The sequence below is a fragment of the Nipponia nippon genome, unplaced genomic scaffold (assembly GCF_047370975.1).
Source record: "Nipponia nippon isolate SJK-2023a ecotype South Korea unplaced genomic scaffold, ASM4737097v1 scaffold_2, whole genome shotgun sequence".
NCBI classification, from domain to species: domain Eukaryota; kingdom Metazoa; phylum Chordata; class Aves; order Pelecaniformes; family Threskiornithidae; genus Nipponia; species Nipponia nippon.
In genome coordinates, this window is record NW_028262336.1 from 114,069,847 (window position 1) to 114,092,951 (window position 23,105).

At 37.6% G+C, this 23,105-nt stretch overlaps 1 protein-coding gene across 6 annotated transcripts in view; it reads left to right on the top strand.

Annotated features, from left to right (window-relative positions):
• Positions 1–19,155, top strand: part of CWF19L2 (CWF19 like cell cycle control factor 2) — an 85,452-nt gene extending 66,297 nt beyond the window's left edge. For all 6 annotated transcript variants that reach the window (XM_087757241.1, XM_087757239.1, XM_087757240.1 and 3 more), the window contains 6 exons: positions 6,505–6,717; positions 7,832–7,948; positions 12,199–12,354; positions 13,743–13,823; positions 16,823–16,924; positions 18,125–19,155. In XM_087757241.1, the coding sequence (XP_087613367.1) occupies positions 6,505–6,717; positions 7,832–7,948; positions 12,199–12,354; positions 13,743–13,823; positions 16,823–16,924; positions 18,125–18,265 (810 nt within the window). In that variant the 3' untranslated portion in view covers positions 18,266–19,155. The remainder of the gene's footprint in view (positions 1–6,504; positions 6,718–7,831; positions 7,949–12,198; positions 12,355–13,742; positions 13,824–16,822; positions 16,925–18,124) is intronic.
• The last annotated feature ends 3,950 nt before the right edge of the window (positions 19,156–23,105 follow it).

Below are 23,105 nucleotides of genomic sequence, written 5' to 3' on the forward strand. Positions count from 1 at the left end.
TATTCTTCTTTATTGCAGCTTCCCAAAATATATTATGAGTACAACAATCCACAAATATTAACTCTGTCATTTAAAGTTGAAGACGTCAGTGTTGCCATGACAATTTAAAACCAAACTGATACGTTTTATACAATCTATAGCCTTTTTTTCACAAATTTTCCAAGCAGATGCACTTCTATTAGCTTATATGGAAGTAACTTTAACTGTGATTGCGTTAGCAAGGAAAAGCAGAAGTTCAATAGTTGCATACAAAATAGAACAAGAAAATAAGCAGAAAAGTATGCGTACAAAAAAGCTGAAAATAACCCACATTAGAAAAATGCAGGTGTATTTTGTTACCATGCTAATTGCGTTTAATGGAATTTCCTGTTTCATCCCCAAATTTCAGAGGAAATTTGAAGAGGGGGAAAAAGCATACTCAGGGTATTATATAGGAATAATCCTTCGTGGTTAGGACTTCAGTCTCTTGAGGTTTCCTTTCAGTATCACCATGATACCAAATTCTTTAGTAGGGCTTTCTTTCCAAAGGGCGCACCCAAAGAGCAAGTAATAGCAGCAGAGGGAGAGAGAGGAGACACAACGTGCAGCACGCTTCAGATGGAGTGTGTAGGCAGCCTGCAGTGTATAAGACTCTAGGGGTTTTACTATAGCAATAAGAAAAACAGAATCCGTTTAAAATTAAGCGATGAGATACGGTTCCATCAATCTGAATACTTGGCAGAAAATGAGGCTGACCCTGGAGTGTACCTGACACAGATCTACAAGAGTTACTTTCAGAGGTAGCCCCGTGCCAAGATGCCTAATGGCTTCAGTAATGTAAAAAATGAAAAAAGATATCAATTATTTTATGAAAAGAATAATATATAAAGAAATTATTCCTGTAATATATGCATACTATTCATGCTAATTATAATGTTAAGGATTTCATCAGCAAATACAACATTGTAATTTTTCCCTCTCTCAAATCATTCTCATTTATGCGTAGTCAGATGCTGATCTCTTTCTGGATTCCTGTGCTGAATGGTTAGTGATCTCTTTCCTTGTTTTTTGGGTTTTGGCCACATTTGCACACATTACATCTGTCCAAACGAGAGCCTTAAGGATGATTTTTATCTGCTTCTGAAAAAAGTTTGGATAACTTTCCTTGGCTGCTGTTTAAATGTTTGTGTATTACAGGCCTTTCTTGGCCAGGGCAAGGAAAACTGTGAAGCCGTCCTTCTTGGTTAAACCAAAACTGCATCCTGGGTGTGGAAAATGGATCCCTTGTCAGATGGATGGTAGAAATTTCACAGTTGTACAATTGCACCACGAGGTGTAGGAGGCTATGTCATTTTGCCTGGTGCTAAGAGTCTTTAAAGCTGCTTGTGTATTCTCTGGTTAACTGGTGCTTGCCAAAAGAGAAGGAAAAGTTGGAAAATAGAGGGTGCAGATGAGCCCAGAACAAAAACATGAAATAGCAAAGAGAAGACAAGGGGCTGTGGAGATGATCTGTCTTATGAGAACATCAGTTTCGGTTAGCTCTTGGTTTTGGCCAGTGTCTGGTAGAAACAAGGACTTGAAACAGAAACAGGTGCATTGTTTTTATAGGTGTCTGAATTTCTTATATTAACTTTAGGCAGTTCAGTGATGGTTTTTTAAGACACCCCAACTTAAAACTGGTATATAAAGGTGACTACCTGCTTCTTACCAGTCTCTGTGCAGCACCTGAAATACAACGAGCACAGCATCCAGCACGGTGAGGGAATTAAATCCACAACCTCCAGGATGCACTGACTTTCAGGTTTAACAGGTGTGATGCTTCAGCTGATGCAGAACAGCAGCTTTCCAGCAAATCTAATACATCAGCATAGTTCCTTCTTTGGATTTGTACTAGCTCTGTCTTTTGTATGGAAGAAGATATGTATGAAAGAAATCAGTTTTTAAATGATTACTTGCTTTCCTTTGCAAATTTTGGAGAACACTCTTCTTTCAATTCCCCCTTAACTTGTTTGGAGAAATTTTGTTATAGCTAAATAATGCAATTGGCAGAACACACTGGGCATCTTATTGTGAAAGTAAGAGTATAAATTTTTTGAAAGACAATTTCCATTTTCTTCCTGAATAACTTTTCAAAAAGGCCAATATTTAGAGTAGCAGTTGAAGAGTACTCTCTAGTCTGCCGTGGTAACAGCTACATTTTATTTTATTTCAGTTCTGACACATTTATGTTTGGCATTTGTAGGATTCAGGGCATAATCTTATTTAAGGAATTATGCCCTTAAAAAAAACACATTTTTTCTTCATTGCTTCTGGCAAAGAATATGTTAGTGATGTTCATTGCTACTATTCCAATATTGCAGACTAAATGTCTTTAGTGGTTTTTTTGTTTGTTTTTAAGGCAGAAAACATTGCTGAATTGATTTTCCCACTTACATTCATATTGTATCTTATTTCAGTAGGAATACACAATTCTTGCTGGATGATATTTTTGCCTCTTTCTAGTTTCTGTACTTCCTGAACTGTTTTGAGGTATGTTGGAAGGACGCTGGTGGTAATATGGGAGTTGCAAATAAATTCTTAGTCCTTTCATGACTCTTGTTTTTAAAGGTGAAAATATATCCCATTTTAACACTCTTCTAAAGTCATCTAAAGGATGTGATAAAACACAGCAAGAAATGGAGATGCAAGGACAGGGTGGCCATCTATAACTTGGTCTCTTTGTCTCAGAACTGCAATATAATGTCACTGTGCATTGATGTGCTGGACTTACGACTTGAGTAAAGGTCTCATAAACTTCTCCTTAAAGGTGTGAAAAAGGGGGAAAAAAACAAACAAACCTCATTTTTCCACTTTTTCCTTGTCTGTTTTTCTTCAGCAAGGGAAGGGTATAGTGCTTGAAGAGCATCCAATTGGACTTGAATTATTAGTGACTAGGCTTTTTTTATTGCACAAGCGAGTTGAAATGTTTAAAATAACTTTTTTCTTAGACCCTGCTTATTTCAAGCACTTATTTAATGTCTTTGAAGCTGGGGTGTTGGTTTCTTGAACTGCTTTGCATTCCTTATTATCTTCTGTTATTTGTTAGTATTACCATGGGATCTATAATTTTTTTGCTGGTAGAGACTCTGTGGTAGAGGTAATCTGAACCTGATCTGTGAATACTCGTTCTCTAAATGTCCCTTTACTAGGGCTTCTCTCCCCAAAATGCTGCATTGCCACTTACCTTTTCTTGTTCCTTCTCCAAAGTAATCTTACGTTTATTTTACTTCCTTCCCCAATGTGCTTCGTCTAATTCTGTTGACCAACATATATTACATCTTAAAACAGAGTTGCAATGTTGTCTTGCTCCCATAGCCTGTAGCTGTATGAAGAACTCTTCACATCTTTTTGTTTCCAGGAAAAATACAAAATTTTGTTTAAGACTCTCCACTGACTTACTCTAGCCTGATGCACAGACCTTGGGTGGGATCCAGGCTGCACTAAGAGCCTACATTGAACGAGTGGTGTATACGCATGATTCCACTTATATATGTAGCCTGTTTAGAAGTGAGGAAGTGAAGGTATTGTTTAATGCCACTGTTGGATTTCCAGGAAGCACTGGGAGAACTCTGTGGTGCAACTGGGAAATTTTTTGGCCATTCTTCTGGGTGACTCCAACGTTTGCCAGTGGCTGGTTGGTTGGTTTGGTTTTTTCCTTTTCTTTTTTTTTTGTTTTTTGTTTTTTGTTGCATTTGTAGCATGTTTTCTTGAGTCTCCTGAGTTGTGCTTGTTTTCATTGACTCCACGCAAGGTCATGTATTGGACTTTATATTGCTTCAGACCTACTCTTATGTTTGAGTCATTGAATTATGAATATTTTTTTCATACTGCATCGAACATGATGCAGAAAAGTACAATTCCTGAAGAACAGCAACCTGATTTCTTTTTGGTCTTACTGAATTACCATTTCAAATGTAGTGATCTTCTGTTTGTCATAACTGTACCAGGAGAAACCAAATCTGGTCTTTAGACAGCACTTACTTTTTTAAAGTTTACTGCTTTTCAGGTGAGCACTCTCTTTTGGGTCCCAGGTGTCTCATTGTATATAGCACTTTATCCACTATTAAAGAAAGACATCATCTAGCCCATTTAATAAGATATATTAATTAATAAGAACATTAGTTTCATCACTAGACAGAATTCAGAATTTCATCACTAGACACTTGACTTGTGTTCCTGTGACACAAGGGACTTGCATAAGAGAATCTGTAGAGTATTTTTAAGGTGTTTTGAAAAGTACTACTATTTAAAAGAGACCATGCATAACAAACCAGGAATTTCCACGACTGCTTCAAAGTGCAAGCAAAGCAAAATAGTAACGGTATGCTGTGCTGCATGTGATACTCCTGATATCCAAGTGTTTTGATTTCCATTCTTCTCTTTGTAGTCTGCCAGCTGTCTTGTTTCATCTGTATTTGTATTCTCATGGCAGATTTTTTTTATTTAAAAAAAAGAAAAGTAAACCTTCACTTTTGGTAATAACAAAATGGTGCCATTCTGTAGGTAGTGCTTATTGGTGTTTCTTCTACTGAAGCTCCAGTTTTGCCTTTCTTATGATTATATGACAGAAGAACAAAGACTTGATTTTTGACACCCAAACCATTAAATATTTTTTCTACAGCTCAGGAATATCCTGTTTATTTTAAATACAGACTACAGCATTGTAGTAAAACAGAACAAGATCAGAGTTGAAGTATTGAACTGTTGATTTTGGTCTGCAGTGGCTTGCAGTAGGAAATGCACATAAGCAGTTAAACATATTATAACTAAATAAAGTAATATTAAGGAGGCTGCTCTTCAGTTGTTTGGTAATGAAAGTACTGAGCATATACAAAATAAGCTATTGGTCCATGTTAGAGAATGGCAGTGTTCAGGAAAAGCAAGAGCTGTTGTCTGTGTTTTGAGGGGAAAGTGACTTATCTACGCTACAAAATAAAGTCTTAATTTCTTTTCATAGCAGATTATCTACACAAACTATGCCTGGGATATTTGGAAGATTCTCTTTTATTTGGAGACTGTGTTTCAATTATGACAGTACGCCTTCAAAATGCCTTCAGCTGACATTAGTCCTTTGCTAGGGCTACCCCAGTCGTCAGTATTCTAAAATATATTAGGACTTGTGAAGACACTTCTACCATTTCCTTAGCAATTCTTGGAGCAAAACTACTCGTACATAAATCTGTCAAGACTCTGAAGGACCAGCACCTCCAATATCAAGAAATCTGTACTGTTTTTTTTTCCTCCCTGTCATTTTGATAATTAGTTTCAGTAATCTGAAATTCAAGGTAAAATTACAGTCAAGTATAGCATAAAAGTATTGCAGTACTGGGATTTCATTTAAAGGGAAAAACTTGAAAAAATTCTTTTGAATGCTTTTTACATTTGCTTTAGCTATGCGTGTTGAATGTTTAGGGTATTAATGGCACATAATTTTAAAGTCGTGTAGAGCAGCCAATGCAGAAAATGGAGAAATGCTTTCCTAAGTTCTTTAAAAAGTTAATCTTTACTTGCTAAGTCTTGATTTAGGCAAGATGTCATGGGATTTGTTTGTTATCAAAATGAAAATAAGATTGATAAAGCCTGATGCTATAGCTTTCCTTTCCATTCATTGTCTCTTGCTGCTGTTGCCGTAAGCCCACCTTCTTACCTTGTCACCTTGTGTCACCTTCAGTTCCTCCAATTCCTATCTACAGACTCTATCCCTCCCAAATATCATCTAGGTGAGATGTATCCAGTTTGTGTGGGTTTCCACTACTAAGATACTGTAAGATACCACTGACCCTCAAGCATGTCTTCATAGCAAATTTATTATTTTCAGAGTTTCCTTTTAAATGTGGCACATTTAACTAAAATGTAGCAATTAATGAGCAAACAAAAAACCTGCGGATCTTTCAGCCTTGTTTCTGGTAATGTGCTAGTTATGTTCGTTATCCATATCTAGCAACAGGTGCACTCAAGAAAGACTAAATATTGAAGACAAAGGCTGTTTTCTTCACAAATGGCTTAGTACTGTTCACTTGATAAGCGTAAGTGTTGGCATGTTTTCACAGAATATGAATATGAGGGGCAGAGTCATGGTCTAGTTATTTCACAAGAGATGATGTAATGGATAGTGATAGTCATAACAGGAGAGGAGGAGGGGGGGGAAGACCGAAATAATATATGATAATATGATTTAAAAAATTGTGCATCTGTTTAAAGCTGAAGTTACGTCAAGATAATATTGAAATACCTAGCCCTTAACTTGGGATGGAATACAGTAATATACTCTTCTCACTGCTGTCACACATCTATATTTTAATACCTATGCTGTCTGAGATTGTGTATGACTGCTGTCAGGAGATGTACCTGATGATTACATGTGCTGCAGGTGCCATATGGAAGGAAGCAATGCTTACTTTTCTCAATAAAGGGTACTACAAAGAGCTAAGTATTTTTTTCTTGCTTATTTATATATACATGCAATTTTTCTGTGTATCTTTTCAGCTCATGGAAAAAACCGACAGAGAGTACTACACTCTGGATGACATGTTTGTTTCTAAAGCAGCCAAAAGAGCACGCAGTGGGGAAGAGGAAGAAATACAAAGAAGAAAAGCAATACATGAGCACCAGCAGCTTGCTGCACGCATGGAAAAGTGCCCATACTGCTTTGATAGCAGTGAACTTTCTAAACATCTTATTATTGCAATTGGCACCAAGGTAAGAAAATAGCAATTTAACACAAATGTAAAAATAAAAAAGAAATAAAGGAAGGCAGTGTTAATGTTAGATTAAGAACAAAATTGCTTCTGTGAAATGATTTATTGTTCTGCATCTTATTTTCCTTGCCCTTCCAACTGGTTTCACAAATTCTCAAGGGTGAGGGAGAAGAAGATATAAATCTGTCATGAATTGTAAAGCTGATCTTTGATATCAGAACTTCAGATTTGTGGAAGACAGGAGCAATAATGAAAGATCTGAGTGCAGAGATCACACTGTAGGTGGATTTGTGGAAGACTAAATCACACTGCACTGGAGGAAATTTGAACTGGGGAAGAATTGTATCTCAGTGGTATCAAAGAAAATTAAGTGGAGAATTCAATTTTTAAGCCTAAAATCCTTTGAAATAGAAGTTTGATATGGGGAACCTTCTTGTTTCTGTTAATGATTTTAAAAGTTGCATAAATATTGGGATTTATAACATATGAAATGCTTTAGTATAGGCTTTTTTGTCATTCTTTCTCCAAAGTTTTCATTTATTATTGACATTTTTCATTTGATTTGAAACTTTTTATAGACCAAGGAATTAAATGGATAGCTATGTATTATGGTACATTGCACTTATTTTTTTGTATAGATAGATTTTATATATATATATTTATATATAAATGCATACAGATATGTATCTGTGTGTGTATATATATGTGTTTATACATCTAATAGATACATATGCAGAGATGTATCTGTATGCATTTTTATATGAATTACTTTTTTATTAAAAATGCATACAGATATACATATCTATATAAAAAATGTATTGTAATGGACTAAACAGTGTGATTTCACAATAGTTAGGATACCAGTTGGTCTATAAGGCTGATGTTACTGCCTTGTTGGTGGAGCTGCTGTCTGGATACTACTAGTTCACTGGAGCTACCGACGGATAATGGAACCTTTTTTAAAAACACTAAAATTACTAGTACCTTTCTGTAATTAGAAGGTAATGGCTTCTATTGGTTTGAATTTTAGCAAATTATGTGTTTCTTAGCCTTAGCAATGGGAAGGTTTTTAACGCTAGAAAAATGGGCACTTCAGTTTTTGTTTGCTTTTGTAGGTATACTTGTCTCTACCAAGCAACCAGTCCCTTACTGAAGGTCACTGCCTGATAGCCCCTCTGCAGCACCATACTGCAGCCACTCTGTTGGATGAAGACATCTGGGAAGAAATCCAGGTCAGCTGAGAAACTGTCTCATGGTCTAACATTTTTGTAAAATAATGTTGTTTTGAATAATAATATACTTGTCATAAGTAGCTATTTTCATATTTTCCAGCCTGGCAGCTCTTTTCTGATTCCACTAAGGGGCAGAACATTCTCGCATTGTGGATGAAAATTAGTGGTCAAAAATTGAAAAAGGGAGATACAGGGTAAACACTGAAGAAAAGTTCTCATTAGTAAACACTAGAAAGAGTTGCCTGGAATGCTGCAGAACCTCTGTTGTTGGAGGTCTTTGAAACCAGATTAGAGAAACATCTCTCGGGGGTAACGTAGGTACAGTTGATCCCTTACAGAAAGCGGAATAACTGGCTTGGCAGTTAGGATTTCCTTGGGAGTGCCAAGGAAAAGAAAAAGATTGTCAGGGCAGAAGGATCACTTATAATGAAACATAAGCTGAACATATGTTGTTTACATATCTTCAGTTTTTTTAAGTTAATCTGGGTTTTGGGTGAGTGACAATTGAGAGAGAACTATCTCATTCTTCAAATCAGTGAGGTCCCTGTTAGAATCCAATTTCCTACTTTTTTGAAAAGAATTGTTAGAATAAAGTGCCAAGCACAATGGGTCATGCTTTCCAACTCTCTTATGAAGACATTTTGAAGGTTTTGAGTTCTGTTTTCTTTGGAAAAGGAAAATCAAGGCAGGAATGTAACAAGGTTCTGCCTAAGAGATTGACAGTGAATGGTCCTCCCCCCCCCCCCCCCCTCCCCAATCAGGATTATTACAAGGGAAAAACAACTTGCAACCTCTTATATCAAAATATTGGATACTATTTCAGACTAGAGAAAGGCTTCGTTGCTTGCAGTTGCTTAGATTTAAAAGCAGATTAATTCATGAGTTTGAAATGGCTTAAGTAATTTGCTTTAAGCCTGGCAGATGGATTCTCTGACTTTCCACATTTGCTCCCCACATTGATTCTCATGGCTGATGTATTTTTTATACAGTGGTTCCTAGTAAATTATGCTCCTCCCAAGCAGGAAGGGAAAGGAGTTCTTTTGTAAATGACAGAAATGCCTAAGAAAGTTGGATAAGAAGCAAATAAGTACAACAAGTAGGGATCAGGAGGAACAACTGAGCATGTGGAAAAGTGATAAATACGTTTGTTCTATATCTTCTCTTTATCCTAACCTCTTTTAACTAAATAGAGGATAATTTTTCTAAATTTGTATGAGAAGGAAAATAGGATAAAGAACAGATACGCAAATGCAATTCCTGTGTTCAGCGCTAGTCTTGTCTGCACTAGAAAATGCAACTGGTTGGTAAAACCATTATCCATTGACCCTGTGAATACATTCATAGGCAGTTTAAACATTTCTTTGCAACAAAGTACTTTGGGAGGTGATGGACACGGATTTTTTTTTTTATTTTTTTTTTTTCCCCAGCTTCTATGTAGTTTGTAGGAGGAGTCTGGAAGGTTTTAGCAGGAGTATAAGCATACATTTACTCAGGGACTAAACTAACTTTCTGACGCTAGAGTGGTATTTTATATTGCTGTTGAGGGGAAAAAAAAATTATCACACTTTAAATATTCATAAAATATTGTATTGAGCACATGTTTTTGCCATGGGATTTTTTTTTTAAGATATGTTGGAATAAAGCAAGAAGGGTTCTTTTATACTGTATGCCTTCAGGCACTTGAATTAAACATATTGTGTGTTGAACTTAACATATTGTGACTGATGTACTCACTTGCCAAAGTAAATATGCGTGTAACATTTTTAATATGAAAAGATAAATCTTTACATGTCCTGTATTGCCTGAACTGTTACACATATCAGTCGTGTGCATCTGAGCATAAGCCAAGCCCTCTTATTTGCTCTTATGAATGGTTTTGTCCTTTCCAATGCTAATTATCCTTGATGTTTTGGCCCGCTCAGAATTTGGAGGAAAAGTGCAATGTATTTAAAAACAAGAAATTGCAGTCTGGGAAGCGATAGCTAACATCTGCAGATATTCTAGGCTTTTCAGTGGATTTGTATTTCAGTTGATATTGCAGGGTAGCAACTCTAAGTAATAGTCCTTCCCAACCTTTGGTTTAATGTTTCTCTTATCTCGCTGCAGTTGCTTGCTTTGATGTATTTCAGAAGTAGAGGTCTGGGGGCCGGGGTGAGGGGGAGAAGACAACGAGCTATTAATTCAGAGTTGTCTGTTGCTCTGTGCAGTAAAGTCCTGTATCAGTCATGCTACAGTGATCTGTTCGCTGGGCAGTATCTTCTAGCTGTTTTTCATCGGTTGTGTTGGGGGGGGTGGTAGCGTTTTCTTGTCACAGCATGGAGCAGCTTCTTTGTGAGGAAGAATTCAGGGCACGAGGGCCTGCTTTGGAGAGCTTAAATACCTGGTTAAGATATATATTGGGCCAAGTTTCTTAGACGTTTAGTTTGATTCATACTGTACAAGATGACAAAGAGGTGGGGAGAAGAGAGCTTAATTTCTAGTCCTTTTGCATTGAAAACCTGGTAGTGATTTGTTTTCCATCTGTTTTACTTCAGTACTTGCTGATGTTTCTGAATATGTGTATTTGCTTATGCTTGTTTGATTCATCAACTTTCCATTTACATAGGAAATCTTAAACCTTTAGATGGGATTAGCCTTTAAATTGTGTTGTTTGTACTTGTAAGCATTGTTAACTGAAAAAAAAATCAATGCAAAAAGGACAAACCTATGAGTTATGTGAGTTGTAGAGCTATGGTACCTGTGGTCTATGAGGCTCATCCAGTTTCAGTGATTTCTGGGCTTACACTGTGGAAATGATATAGGGAGCATGTATAATATAAAAATCTTCATTTTAAAAAAAGCAGTTTTCAAGATCTTGAGACACTTTTAGAAGCATTCACCCTGTCACAAAGTCAGATCTTCTGTGCATTTGAAAATGAGTCCAAATGAGTCTCTGAAATAATCTCTTGTGCTTAATAGTTTAGTTCAGCATTGACACTGTAAGCTGTGGAATGATGCTATTGCATATCTTGGATACAGATACCAACTGCCAAGAGTCAGGGAGCGGCAAGAGTGGGCTGCTCTACAGGGAAGGCAAGGCAGGGGTGGATGGAAGGTGATGGGCAAGGCAGGTGGGGGAAGGCACGTCAGTGACAAGGTGGAGTCCCATGGTACCCAAGCCAGGAGAAGAGAGCAGGTGCCATGATGGTAGGCAGGGTCAGCCACAGCCCAGTGATGGCCAGACAAGTCTGCAGGGATGAGTTAGGTTCAAGGTCAAGTCAGCAAGTCAGGGTCAAGATCAGCCAGGCACATGGCTGGGCACAGGCATCCCTAAAACTTAGCTCAGGCAAAGACCAACAGTGAGCTCCTGAGCTTAATTGCAGCCCAGGAGTGAAGGGGGGCCAGGCCCCCACTTCTCACAGCCCTTTTTTCCCCAGCTTTCTGCTGTGTCTGACGCCAGCTTATAGCTGCCCCACGTCAGAGCTGCCCATCTGCGTGGGCAGCCAGAGCCCCAGCAGGTACGAGAGGCTGCAGAGCCTGTTGAGTGTGTGCAGGGCCCTGACGCTGGAGGTAGCAGAATTATAAATTGAAATGCACTTTGAATAGTTGCAGCACCTAATCTCTAAGGGGAACTGGTTACACTGAGGCCAGATGTATTACAGTATTGCATTTGGTTAGCTTCCACACAGTGAAGATGGTGGTTATAGCTATGGCTTTCTTCGGAGGCAGCGTTAATATTTTCCTTAAAGGTCAAGTATGCCTAGTGGAAATGTCTTCTTTTTTTTTTTTTTTTTTTTTTTTTTTAAACTGTGTAATTGGAATGACTGGTGGAAGGATAATGGTATCTAGAGTCAATACAAGCCAAGACATTAACTTAGAAATTGTAAGGTTGGGACCTACTGTTAAAGCCATATTGTTTTATGGAGCATCACAGCTATGAAGTTCAACATAGTTTTAATTTCAACTGTAAAAACATGTGGTATTTATTAAAACTGAGCCTGTAGTGTTAATTATAATGTGTATTTCACAATAGTTTTCTAGACTTCTTATCTTTGTGTGTTAGGAAATACAGTTCATGTTAAATTGTTGAATAATATGGAATTTTCCTAGTATGATTGCTGCTGTTATCCATTTTATTATGAGTTTATTATGAATATAATGTATATATTGTATATATGTATATTGTATAATATAGTGAAATAATATAAAATATTATATCTGGAGGCTTTGAAAAGCAAACTCAAATTATACTTTTTTTTTTATTTAAACAGATGTTCAGAAATGCATTGGTGAAAATGTTTGAAGCTAAAAACTTGGACTGCGTGTTCCTAGAAACAAACATGAGTATGAAGAAACGGTATCACATGGTATATGAATGCATTCCTCTTCCAAAAGAAGTAGGAGATGTGGCTCCAATCTACTTTAAGGTACACGAAAATGTTTTTTCTTAGGTAATTTGAATGTATTTATCATAATTCATCTATTTCTGGAAAACTTTTTTTGATATTCAAGTACTATTTTTGAAAAGATGGATTCTTTGATCCTACTTCTTGATCCATTCTTTGATCCTATTCCTTGATCTTAAAACAAGCCCTGTGAGGTAATTCTGTTTTTCAAGTACTCAGTGGAAGAGCTGTATGGCACTGTGCGGTTGCCTCAAGTCTGACTGCACTGAAAAATACTGGAAGAAGATGAGAGAACTGTAGTTTCTTGAAGTGCTGTAAGGATTGCAATACTTCTCACTTAAGTCTTGTAGTATAAACTTAAAACCCCATACGTGTGCCTTGGCAACCATAAAATGAGGAGAATAATGTCAGCTGTTTTAAGAAATACCAATATATAATGTTTCATCCCCATTTTATTTCAGTAGGCCCAAATTTTACACGTCTTAGGTCTCTGATGAACATAAGAGAGCATGATAGATATTTCTTCTGTAGCTTTTCTGGTCTCTTTCCACTGACCTTGTAAGGAAAGGCTCATTGAACCTTTTGCCTACAACTGAGACCTTTCGGCTTTCAGCAACTGGATTGTGATTTGCCTTTTATAAGTAAATTATTTTATTTGTTCTTTGAAATACTGTTTTTGTTTTCGGGAAATAAATAACGTGATTGGTTTTTGATGAAGTGGAGCAGTCAGTATGATGAACAGCAATGCAGTAAATTCTACCATGTTTGAAACTCTCCACCTGGTTGATGTCATTGCTATGCTTCAAATGCTGGTAAAACTTATGTTTTGTCTGAATGCTAAAGGAGAGACGAAGTACAAGATTTAATGCAATGTCATGTGCATAAAACTTCCTTTCAGAAGTTTCCACCTTTAAAATACACAGCAAATGAAATTTAAAAGATACCTACACTATGCTACACTGTACCCACTTCCATACTATGGGGGATACAGGGGCAGCTTTAAAGGTTTTTAAGCGCAATCAGCCTTCTAAGCTGGATTCTTCTCTTAGTGTTCAAAAAAGAAAAAAGGCTAATATACTGTAATGAATTCATAAGAGGTTTTGTATAAGCTTAGTAAGAAGAGAATGTGACCTTTTAGTTGAGACTTGTTAGAGATAATTTGCGTCAGGCAAAAGTTAAATTTAAAAAAAAAAAAAAAGAGGAATAGAATTATGTGAATGTGAGGATATTATATGATGCCTTTATAAAGTAAGTAAGTACTGGAAATCAAAAAGGTTGCCAAAAATAAAGTTACTTTGTTAAGAAATAATTGGTACTTGCAGTGCAATGTACTTCACTACATTGAAAAGTTAGTTCTTTGCTTGCTGTATGAAGGACTACTTTCACATTTAGATAAAATGATTTTACAGAAAGCTATAATGGAGTCTGATGAAGAGTGGTCCGTGAACAAGAAGTTAATTGATCTTTCTTCAAAAGATATTCGGAAATCTGTAAGTAATGAAATGTATTGAACACTGAATTTCTCAGCAAATTCTTCTCATCCTTTTTTGTTATTAACTGCTTCAAAGAGGGAAGAAAGGGAACACAATTAGATTAGTGGATCAGGAGATGGCATAAGCATGATGAGAATTAAGAGTCTGACTGAACTCCTAACTGACATTAGGGAAAAGATTCCCATTTATTTCAACAGTAGTTGGACTGAGCTGCAAGCATTGGTTGAGAACAAAGCTGCCACTTTGAGGACATGTACCAGCATAATTTTCTTGATTAAGAATTAAGGTAGATCAAAGATTTGCAAATTACTTTCCTGGAAAAAATATGATGTGTCTTTTTCACTGACCTAGAACAGCCTTTTGTGTTGCTAAGTTTATGAAGCAAAAATATAAATATTATTATAAGTCTTTTTTTCTAAAACAGGGAAACAGTACTCTCTCTGCCTCCTGGATACTAAACTGAAACATCTTTGTATATATAAATCTTAAAGGAAGAATGCTGAAACTGTTAGGTTCAAAGATTGTTCCATCTTTTTAATACTAAAGTGAAAGATGTGTGGTATATAGACTTTACCACAAGTAGTTTACTACTATGTAGTAATAATACTTAATTTCTGAAAGTGTCGTTTAGTAAACATAGCACCTTTGCACTAAAAAAAATCCTAGTTTAGGAGAAAGAGGAGATGGGTTTTAATAATGAGACATGAAGCCTGATATGACAAAGAGAGAAATTAAATACAGAAGAGTAAGGGATTGGGTATCTGTATAGTAGGAGAGTTTTTTTTATATTGTGATGACTCTTGAACTAAACCAACAGTGGCAGCAAATGTAGCAAAAAGACAAAATTTATTCTGCCACGTAAGCTGAAATGTTGTATAAATGTAATGGGAGTCAGTTATGGGTCACCTTATTCAAAGTGGTGAGGCTTCACCTGGAAAATTTGTGTCTGGTTTTGGGCACAGCATTTTAAGACAGTTACAGAAGAGGAGAGCATAGGTTAGAAAATTTAACTAAAGAAACTGGTTTAGGGGTTGCGCAGTCTACGAAAGAAAAGACTGAAATGGGATGTAATGGTAGTTTTCTGTATGTAGGAGATGGCTTTAAAGAAGATAGTTGTTCGCTGGCACTGCTGGGTGCAGACACGAAGGAATTCAATTAATTTTTAGCAAGGACTTAGGGAAGACTTTAAACTTAAGGTGGATGTAAACAGACAAAACAATAGGTATGTTTTGGGTATCTTCTGCTCACTGGTGTTTCAGAACGGGGAAAGCCAATATGTGTCACAAATAAAGGAAGTATAATTTTCTTGAGACATGCTAGGGCATCAGGACATTTGATTTCTTTAAGCATCTTAGCCATACATTTTTGTGACTGTATTATATACCCATTTGAAGGTAGGCCAGTTTTCAGATTAAGCCACGACACTTCTTTAAATTAATAAAATGCATGTGAGTGTAAATTGTTACACAGTTGTGTGATTTTAACATTATTTTAGGGTAAAAGAACTGCCTGTAGCCTTCAGGAAGATATGAGAGTATAGGTTAGAGACCAAGCTGAGGTCTGGGAAGTTGGAGAGCTGTATTAGGAGATGGTGGTGCCTGGAAGGAGGGTCAGACATAGCTGAGACATCATCTAATGAGTGGATTGTATGCAGAAATTGGGACTATGGTGTCCAGAGGCAGAGCCTGAGCATCCAGCCCTTGCATAGCATCAAGGCCTTCTCTGCTTCTCCCTCTGCTCCCCGCAGCGAGGGAGCTGGGGGTGGGCAATGGGCTGGGAGTTGACACAGCCGGGAGAGCTGAGCCGGCAGCAAGTACTTGTCAGCAATAGCCAAAACACTGGCCTGTTATCAACACTGCTTTAGTCACCAGTCCAAAACGCAGAACCATATGGGCTGCTGTGGACGAAAATGGACGAAATGGATGAAAAGGACAAAAATGAGCACCATTCCAGCCAGACCCGATACACTGCTAGACACAAATAAGATAAAGCTGACATTTTCCTTAAGGTGTCACCCGCTGACCCATTTTTTCCTTATTTAATGATTATTTTTTTTTTAGTTAGTTTAAAATGTTTTATGTTTCTTGCTATGCTACATTGCCGCTCTGTATTAAATTGTAAATTATTTTTAGAGTGAATTTTCAAGCAATATATGGAGTATGCCTTGTGAAAATTGCGCAGTTATTTGGACTGTAGCAGAGGAAACGCTTATGAATTTGAGGCTTTGTAAATCTTATCTGTACAGGAACATCCTCAACAATTAAAAGAGTGGTAAATAACTTGTTTCAGTGAAACAGCAGAAATTCCTTGCAATACTGTAGCAATAAATGAATCCACCTCTCACTCTGTCAGACTGAAGTGTCTTTCCTTGTGGCAGGATAACCAGTGTCTCCTCTGTAGGCTGACTAAATTATTAAATTATCTGATTCGGCAGGTTAATGATAACTTCCAGTCATGTAGTGGGGTTTTCTGGTAGTGTATTCCGCTCCATAGCAGTCTTTCCCCTCCCCCCCGAGCATCAATGTTTCCTCTGGGTAAATATTTCCTGTTATCACACAACACCTTATCTTTAATAAATGCAACTTGCTGGTGTTTGTCTTAAAATTTCTTAAAATTTCTACTCAACCCATGTAATTCAGAGGCGTGGAGTCAGGAAGGCATTTGCTCAGTGTGGATGCTGCTGTCTGCTCCCTCACCGTCTCTTACCTGCTGCTGCAGCGGTGTCCTCTGGAGGTTCTGCCACCCAGCAATCTTTTCAGTTTTCAGTGTCTTTTTATCTAGTTGTTGTGTGTTGTTCTTTCCCCCTGCCTATTTGTTTTACTGTTTCAATTTTATACTATACATACTTGGTTTGAGAGGTGGTTTAAAATAAAATGAGATAGTATCAACTGTAAAACCACTTTCAAATTCATTAAGTTGTAGGGAGGTTAACTAAATGCCTACTAAATGCTAACTAAATGCTTACTAAATCTAAAAATGTGGGTGTGTGTGTATAGGTTCCTAAAGGATTACCATACTTTTCTGTGGACTTTGGCCTTCAAGGAGGATTTGCTCATGTCATTGAAGATCAACACAAGTTCCCTCATTACTTTGGAAAGGTATTGTCGTGTAAAAGATCAATTTACCAGTTATACTCTATTTTGTAAATTTAAGTAATTAAAACAGATGCTGCCAGAACAGTCACTTTGATGTACCTTATCCCAATTTATTAGCTGGCTTTTCTTGGTGAGTCATTATAACTTAGCTTGTTGAATAAAGGAATAATTGATTTCTTCACTGGCTGATACTCAGAATGTGATCTAGATCCATGTTTCTTTTGAATTAATAGGAACTCTAGATATTTGACATATAGTCTAACAGATGGAAAGTACTTGCATCTATTTAAGAAGAAGAATTTTAAAAAAAGGGTTTTCATCACCATAGTATTCTCTCATAGGTGCACTGGCTTCTGCTTGTATAAATTAGGGTGTATACACATACAGAGTCACAGACAACTCCTAGTATAATACACGTGTGGTTGAATTACTCCATGTATAGAGAGTATAGTATATACAGGAAGAGCTGCAATAAAATCTTCCTTTCTTTATTATGCACAGCAGTCATTTATTGAAAGAGTCAATATTGCAAAAACATTAAGAGTGATTGGGGAGAAATACAACTTATTTCAAGAAGAGTTAAGAGCAAAGTGGTCAGCTTTCTTTTTTCTGAACTTTTCTCTTTTTAGTCATGAATATACTAATATATTAACAGTCTTGCAATGTTAGGATATTTATGCAGTGCATTGCTATGCTGTACTTGAAAGAATTTTGCTGAGGCAACCATCTAACAACTACAGTTCTAATTTTTGAATTAGTATATTTTTCAGAATTTCCAGTTTTAATAACTAGCGCTTGAAGAAAACAGTGACAAATAATCTCATCATTTGAAAATATATATTTCTATATATGGGAGTCACATGGTGAGGACAAGGGGTAACGGGTACAAGTTACTCCCAGGGAGATTCCGATGGGACACGAGAGGTAAATTTTTCACAATGAGAACAGTCAATCATTGGAATAATCTCCCCAGGGAAGTGGTTGACTCCGCTACGCTGAACACGTTTCAGACTCAGCTGGACATGGTGCTGGGGCATCTCGTCTAGATTGTGCTAGAAAGGTTGGCCCAGATGAGCCTTGAGGTCCCTTCCAGCTTGGTATTCTATGATTCTATGATTCTATGATATATTCTATGGTAAAATAGTGTTAAGTGATATGGTAATTTTGCATATATCATTATCTATCTTTGTTCTACTTGCAAAGGAAATCATTGGTGGCATGCTGGACTTGGAACCGCGGCTCTGGAGAAAAGGAATCAGACAGAATTTTGAGGATCAGAGGAAGAAGGTGTTGCAGTTTGCGCAGTGGTGGAAACCATATGACTTTACCAAAAAGAAAGAATGAGTACATCCCAGCAGTCAAGGACTATATAAGCCATAAATTATATGAAAGGATATTTCATATGTTAAAAATAACACCAGTGTGTTATGTATTGCTAATATATTTTAAACCCAAGGATATTGTTTAATTGCTGATTACCTGTTTCTGGTTTAGACACTGTGTGGATCACATGAACCTGGAAAACCACAAGTGTACAGTGTTTTTAGTTTTTCATTTTTTAACTGAGCCAAAAAAATAATATCCATATGGCTATTGGAATTCTTCAAAATATAGCTTCTGCTTTTGGAGTTCTTATATCTTTGAGGCAACTGGTTTTTTTTATATTGTATTTAGCATAGAGCCAGTGCTTAATTGTCACGGTGACTTTGTAGAAAATGGTGTAAATTTTAAGAACATTTTGGTTAATACAAATACATTGTTGCAGAAGGAAGCTGTACAGAAAATTATTTTCTGATTTTGAGTCCTTGTGTTCATTGAGGTCATTGCAGTAATACAAATGTTCAAGTATAATGTGGTTGATAAACCCGCTGCTTTATAAACCTGTGCTTAATCCTCCACAAGAATTATTGCCATTTTCTGTACTTTCTTTCAATATGAATTAGTATTTTCAAGCTGACCTGTTGCACAAAGGATGATGAGACAGTCCACAGCTGATGGCAAATGACAACTTTAATGGTAACAGTTACTTATGATGACAATAAAACAAACAAACAAAAAAAAACAACAAAAAAGACAGAGAAAGGAACAGTGAAGAACCTTAAGGAAAAACACTCTCCAATGGCCAGAAAAGAAGAAAATCATCTCAGGGATCTGCCCAGGTGACTCCTCTCCCCTGGGTGTCCTCTCTAGTGCGGCAGGTGGTCTGCCATAGTACTTTTCTGATAATAACAATATAGTTCTCATCGGGGAAACTCCTGCTGGTCGCTCCTGCTTGTGATGCTGTTAGCGCTGATTGGAGCACGCGCTGATCAGCGGCAAGAGTTGCACGTTAATTGATTGTTAAGCTTTGTGCATGGATGTCACTGGGAAATGCCTGTCTGCTATTTAAAGGTCGACTGTAATGTGTTATTCACTAGGTTTTTGTTTTTTCTCTTGTGTAAAAGTTACAAAATGGGAGTAGTAAAGGGTGAGGGGGGGAACGAAGTCAATCACTTTCCATGGGAAACCTGACATAGCAGGCTCAGGCTTTGCAGGTGCAGAGCTGGGAGAACAGAACAAGGGCAGAAGGACAAGGATGAAAACATTGCCACAGTGTCCTCCGAGTGGACATGGGGAAGGCTGCAAACTTGCAAACTAAAGACTGCAGTGCTCCAGGGAAAGGCTCTGAGTGGCAAGTGGAAGACCCGTAGCATAGCAGAGGTTAAGGCATTGTGCAAGTGTCCCAACGTTCTTCCCACTCTTCCTGCTGAACCCTTGCCCTATACAGCTCTATACCTATTGTGAACTGCTCAGATTAAGAAATGGATCACTAAATATGACAGGGTGTTCATTTCTAGTCCCTTGGTGGCCTTTTGCAACTTTCCTGAATAGCTAGTACTTTTTTTTTTTTTTTCATTTTAGAAAATAAGTCTGGTAGAGGTAGAAATTTGCTGTGTTGTGAATTATTTTCTGTAGGATCTTTGTAAATTTGTGTCACTGCAAGAGAAATAGCTTAAAAATAAGCTGTCGTGATAATTGTAGTAATTTAATGTCTGATTTGTACTATTTTTCACCAGCAAGCCATGGATAAAAGGGCCAGTTCTACTGTTCTCCTGTAAGTTTTGATCTTCCTTAGGCTGCTGGGGAGATTACAGAGCAAATAGGACACGAAATAGTAGCTGCTAGTAGTTGCTTAAAATGTGGTAACGCTGAAGCAAGTTTAGGTAAAGTGCCATCTTTGGTGGTGTAAAGCATGACTGAAAATTGTTTTCTCTGACAGCATCTGTTGCCTCCGGTCTCATCTGCTCCCCTGGAGGATAGCTGGGAAGCAGCAGAGGTGACTTGTCTTCTAAGGCCATGGAAAAGTCTTTATCCAATGCTGTGCTGGAGATGCAATTTTTCTAAGTGTCACATCTGCTCAAAATCTGCTCAAGGGAAGCACTGTGTTTCACAAAGGATGTCTGGCTTGTACATAGAAAAGTCTTCCTCTCTGACTCATGGTCTGTGCACATTTTATTATTCTGGTTTCAGCAAAACTACTGATATTCTTTGGACCAGAAAGGACTCTGAAATATGGAGTAAGGGTAACAATCTTAAGCTAGTGATACAGGAAAATGTGTCTTACCGTATTAGAAGTTTTCAGAATGGGGGACTGTGCTTACCACATACAGTGAGAATAGTTATCTTGTAACTGGTCACAGATCAGGCATGCATATCTTCAGGTTAAGCTGTTTTTCTTCATAAGTATCTCTAAATATTCATGAGGCCATGAGAGTGAACACAGCTTGTTAGGGCACTTATGTGGAAGGCATGGTATGCTTAGACTTCAGTCCTCACTCTTATAAATATTAAAATATTTTAAATAGACCTCCTTCATCTGGAAGAATACCCAGTACCTAAATTCTTTTGGCACTAAGAAGTGGGAAATGTAAATTCAGGTGTCTTTAGGGACAACAGGGTTCGGAAGCTGGATTTCTTATATTGCTATAAATGTGCTCCTATGTACTCTTTGGTGTAGCTGGGGAGGAAAGAGAACTTCTCTCTTCAAGTGAATCTGTGTGTGTGATTTAACAGGTGTTAGAACATAGCCATGTCCTGCCCTGTCAGACGGGAAGACTCTTACACGTAATATGTGCTGCTACTCTTCTGCTCAGGGCCTGGCATAAAATGCAATGTTTCCCTTCTATCAAGTCAGCTTTTTCCAGCTCAGAGTACTCCCCTCCTTTGTGTTTCCTTGCTATGCTGAAGAAATTGCATCCTCTTACCTGCATTCCAGGTCTTTCAGCGGTTTCAAGGAAGGCATGCTGCGCCAGCACAGCACCATTGCTGCTGCTCCATCAAGCCCTGGGTGAGGTCTGAGCAGGAACTCAGACTCCAGAACTTTTTATTCAATTATGTTTGCCACTAAGCTCTCTAGAGAGAACCAGGATGGATGCTATAGTCAAGCAGATCGTTTGCCTCAGGCCTTGATACCTTGAAGATTCCCAGCCTGGGTCTGTCTTGGGGAAACGGAGCTAAACAGGCTCCTGTGGGATATTCACTTTCTTCTTTGCTTTTTCGCAGGCTGTACTATTCAACCTGATATTCCCCAGGCCCATGCAGTTGCTGTAGAAAGCTGCCTGATGCATGAGGTGGTTGTCTTCATATTAAGGACCCACATTTTGAGGTTATTTTTGCTCAAATTGAAGGAAAGCACCATGATTTTGTACCACACCATTAGCTACAAAATGAAGTGCAAAAGCTGATGTGGTATCATTATCCTTATCCAAAACCAGTGGTTGGTTGATGTCAAGGGGATTGCCTGAAGTCATCTGTTGATGTAAACTGAGGTAATGTAAAATGAGGTTGATGTAAGCTGCGGTAAACTCAGCTAAAATGGAAAGCAAGGCTTTCTGCTAGTTACTGGTGTTCTTCCAGATGGGTAGTTCTCATATATGTCCATATTCCACTTGCTTTTCCCTTCTTTTATGTTTTCCTTTGGAGTAAGACAGTGAGATGCTGCATTTAGTGCAGTTCTGGTGTAACGGTGGTGGATTGTTGCTTTGTACTTGTTAAAATACCTGAAAGGGAACAATGTGGATTTTTGTTGCTTTGCTAGAAAATCAGTATAGCGACATTCAATCTTAGGTCTGTTTGGGCTGATTTTTTTCCCAGGGATTCATGAATCCAAAGAATGAGTTATTCCCAGAGTCCTAATCAAATGAGATTTAGTGGGATTTTACATATTGAGTTCAACCACCTTGTTTTAAATTTCATACAAGTTCTGACTGGAAAATAGCATGTTAAAATAAATAGTAACTCATGGCAAGAGATCACAAATCTCTTGCAATCTATGAAAGAAGCAGCATTTTGATGGGTCCCTTAAGGGTTCTGTCTTTGGTCAAAATTTCTTCAGCATTTCCTGTCTTCTGCATCTGTATTTTTATCGTAAAGCATGTTTTCTCTTTCTAATTCCAGCTGGACTGCTGGATTAAAATATCTGGAGACCCAGGCTGCTATACTCTTACTTTAAGCATAGCTTTTTTGGAAACAAGATCCTTAATGTCCTAGCTAAAAGTGCCATTTTTAGCCCTTAAAAATCAAGGCAGCCTAATCCAGCATGAAGGATCAGACTTTAGAATCCAAGCCTGCTAACATCGTAATTCCCACATGCATATTGATGTAGCTGTGTGGTGACATTACTTTTCTACATGTTGCATTTGTTTATGTTGTTAAAGGTGAGAAGGAAGGGTAACATGCAAGAAAGTCATGCTGCTACACCTTTTGCAGGGAGGCTAGTGTAAATTTTCCCCTCAAGTTAAGAACCACTGGAAGTTGGTTCTAAAAGAACATTAAAGCTCTCCTCAGGTCCCAGATTTTGAAGCTAATAATACAATTCCAGGATTGTCCCAAGGAAATCTTTGGAAAAGAGTTGCCTATCATTGTAGAAGTTCATGAATTTGTATTTTAAACATTGTATCCTGCTCAATGATCAATCTTGCTCAACTGCCCCACTGTCTCTGTTTATTCCGAGACTGATAATAAAGTGACTGTGAAGTACTAGAACTATGATTTAAAAGGACTGCCTAATTGCACGGCATCTTTAACTACAAGCATCTTCACCCTCCCTGGTGTCCTGCCTCCTAGGTGTGATCTAAGCACTGTATGCAGAGAGCCCAGAGGCACATCATGCAGCACGAAATGAGTGTGTTGGCTGCGTTAGAGA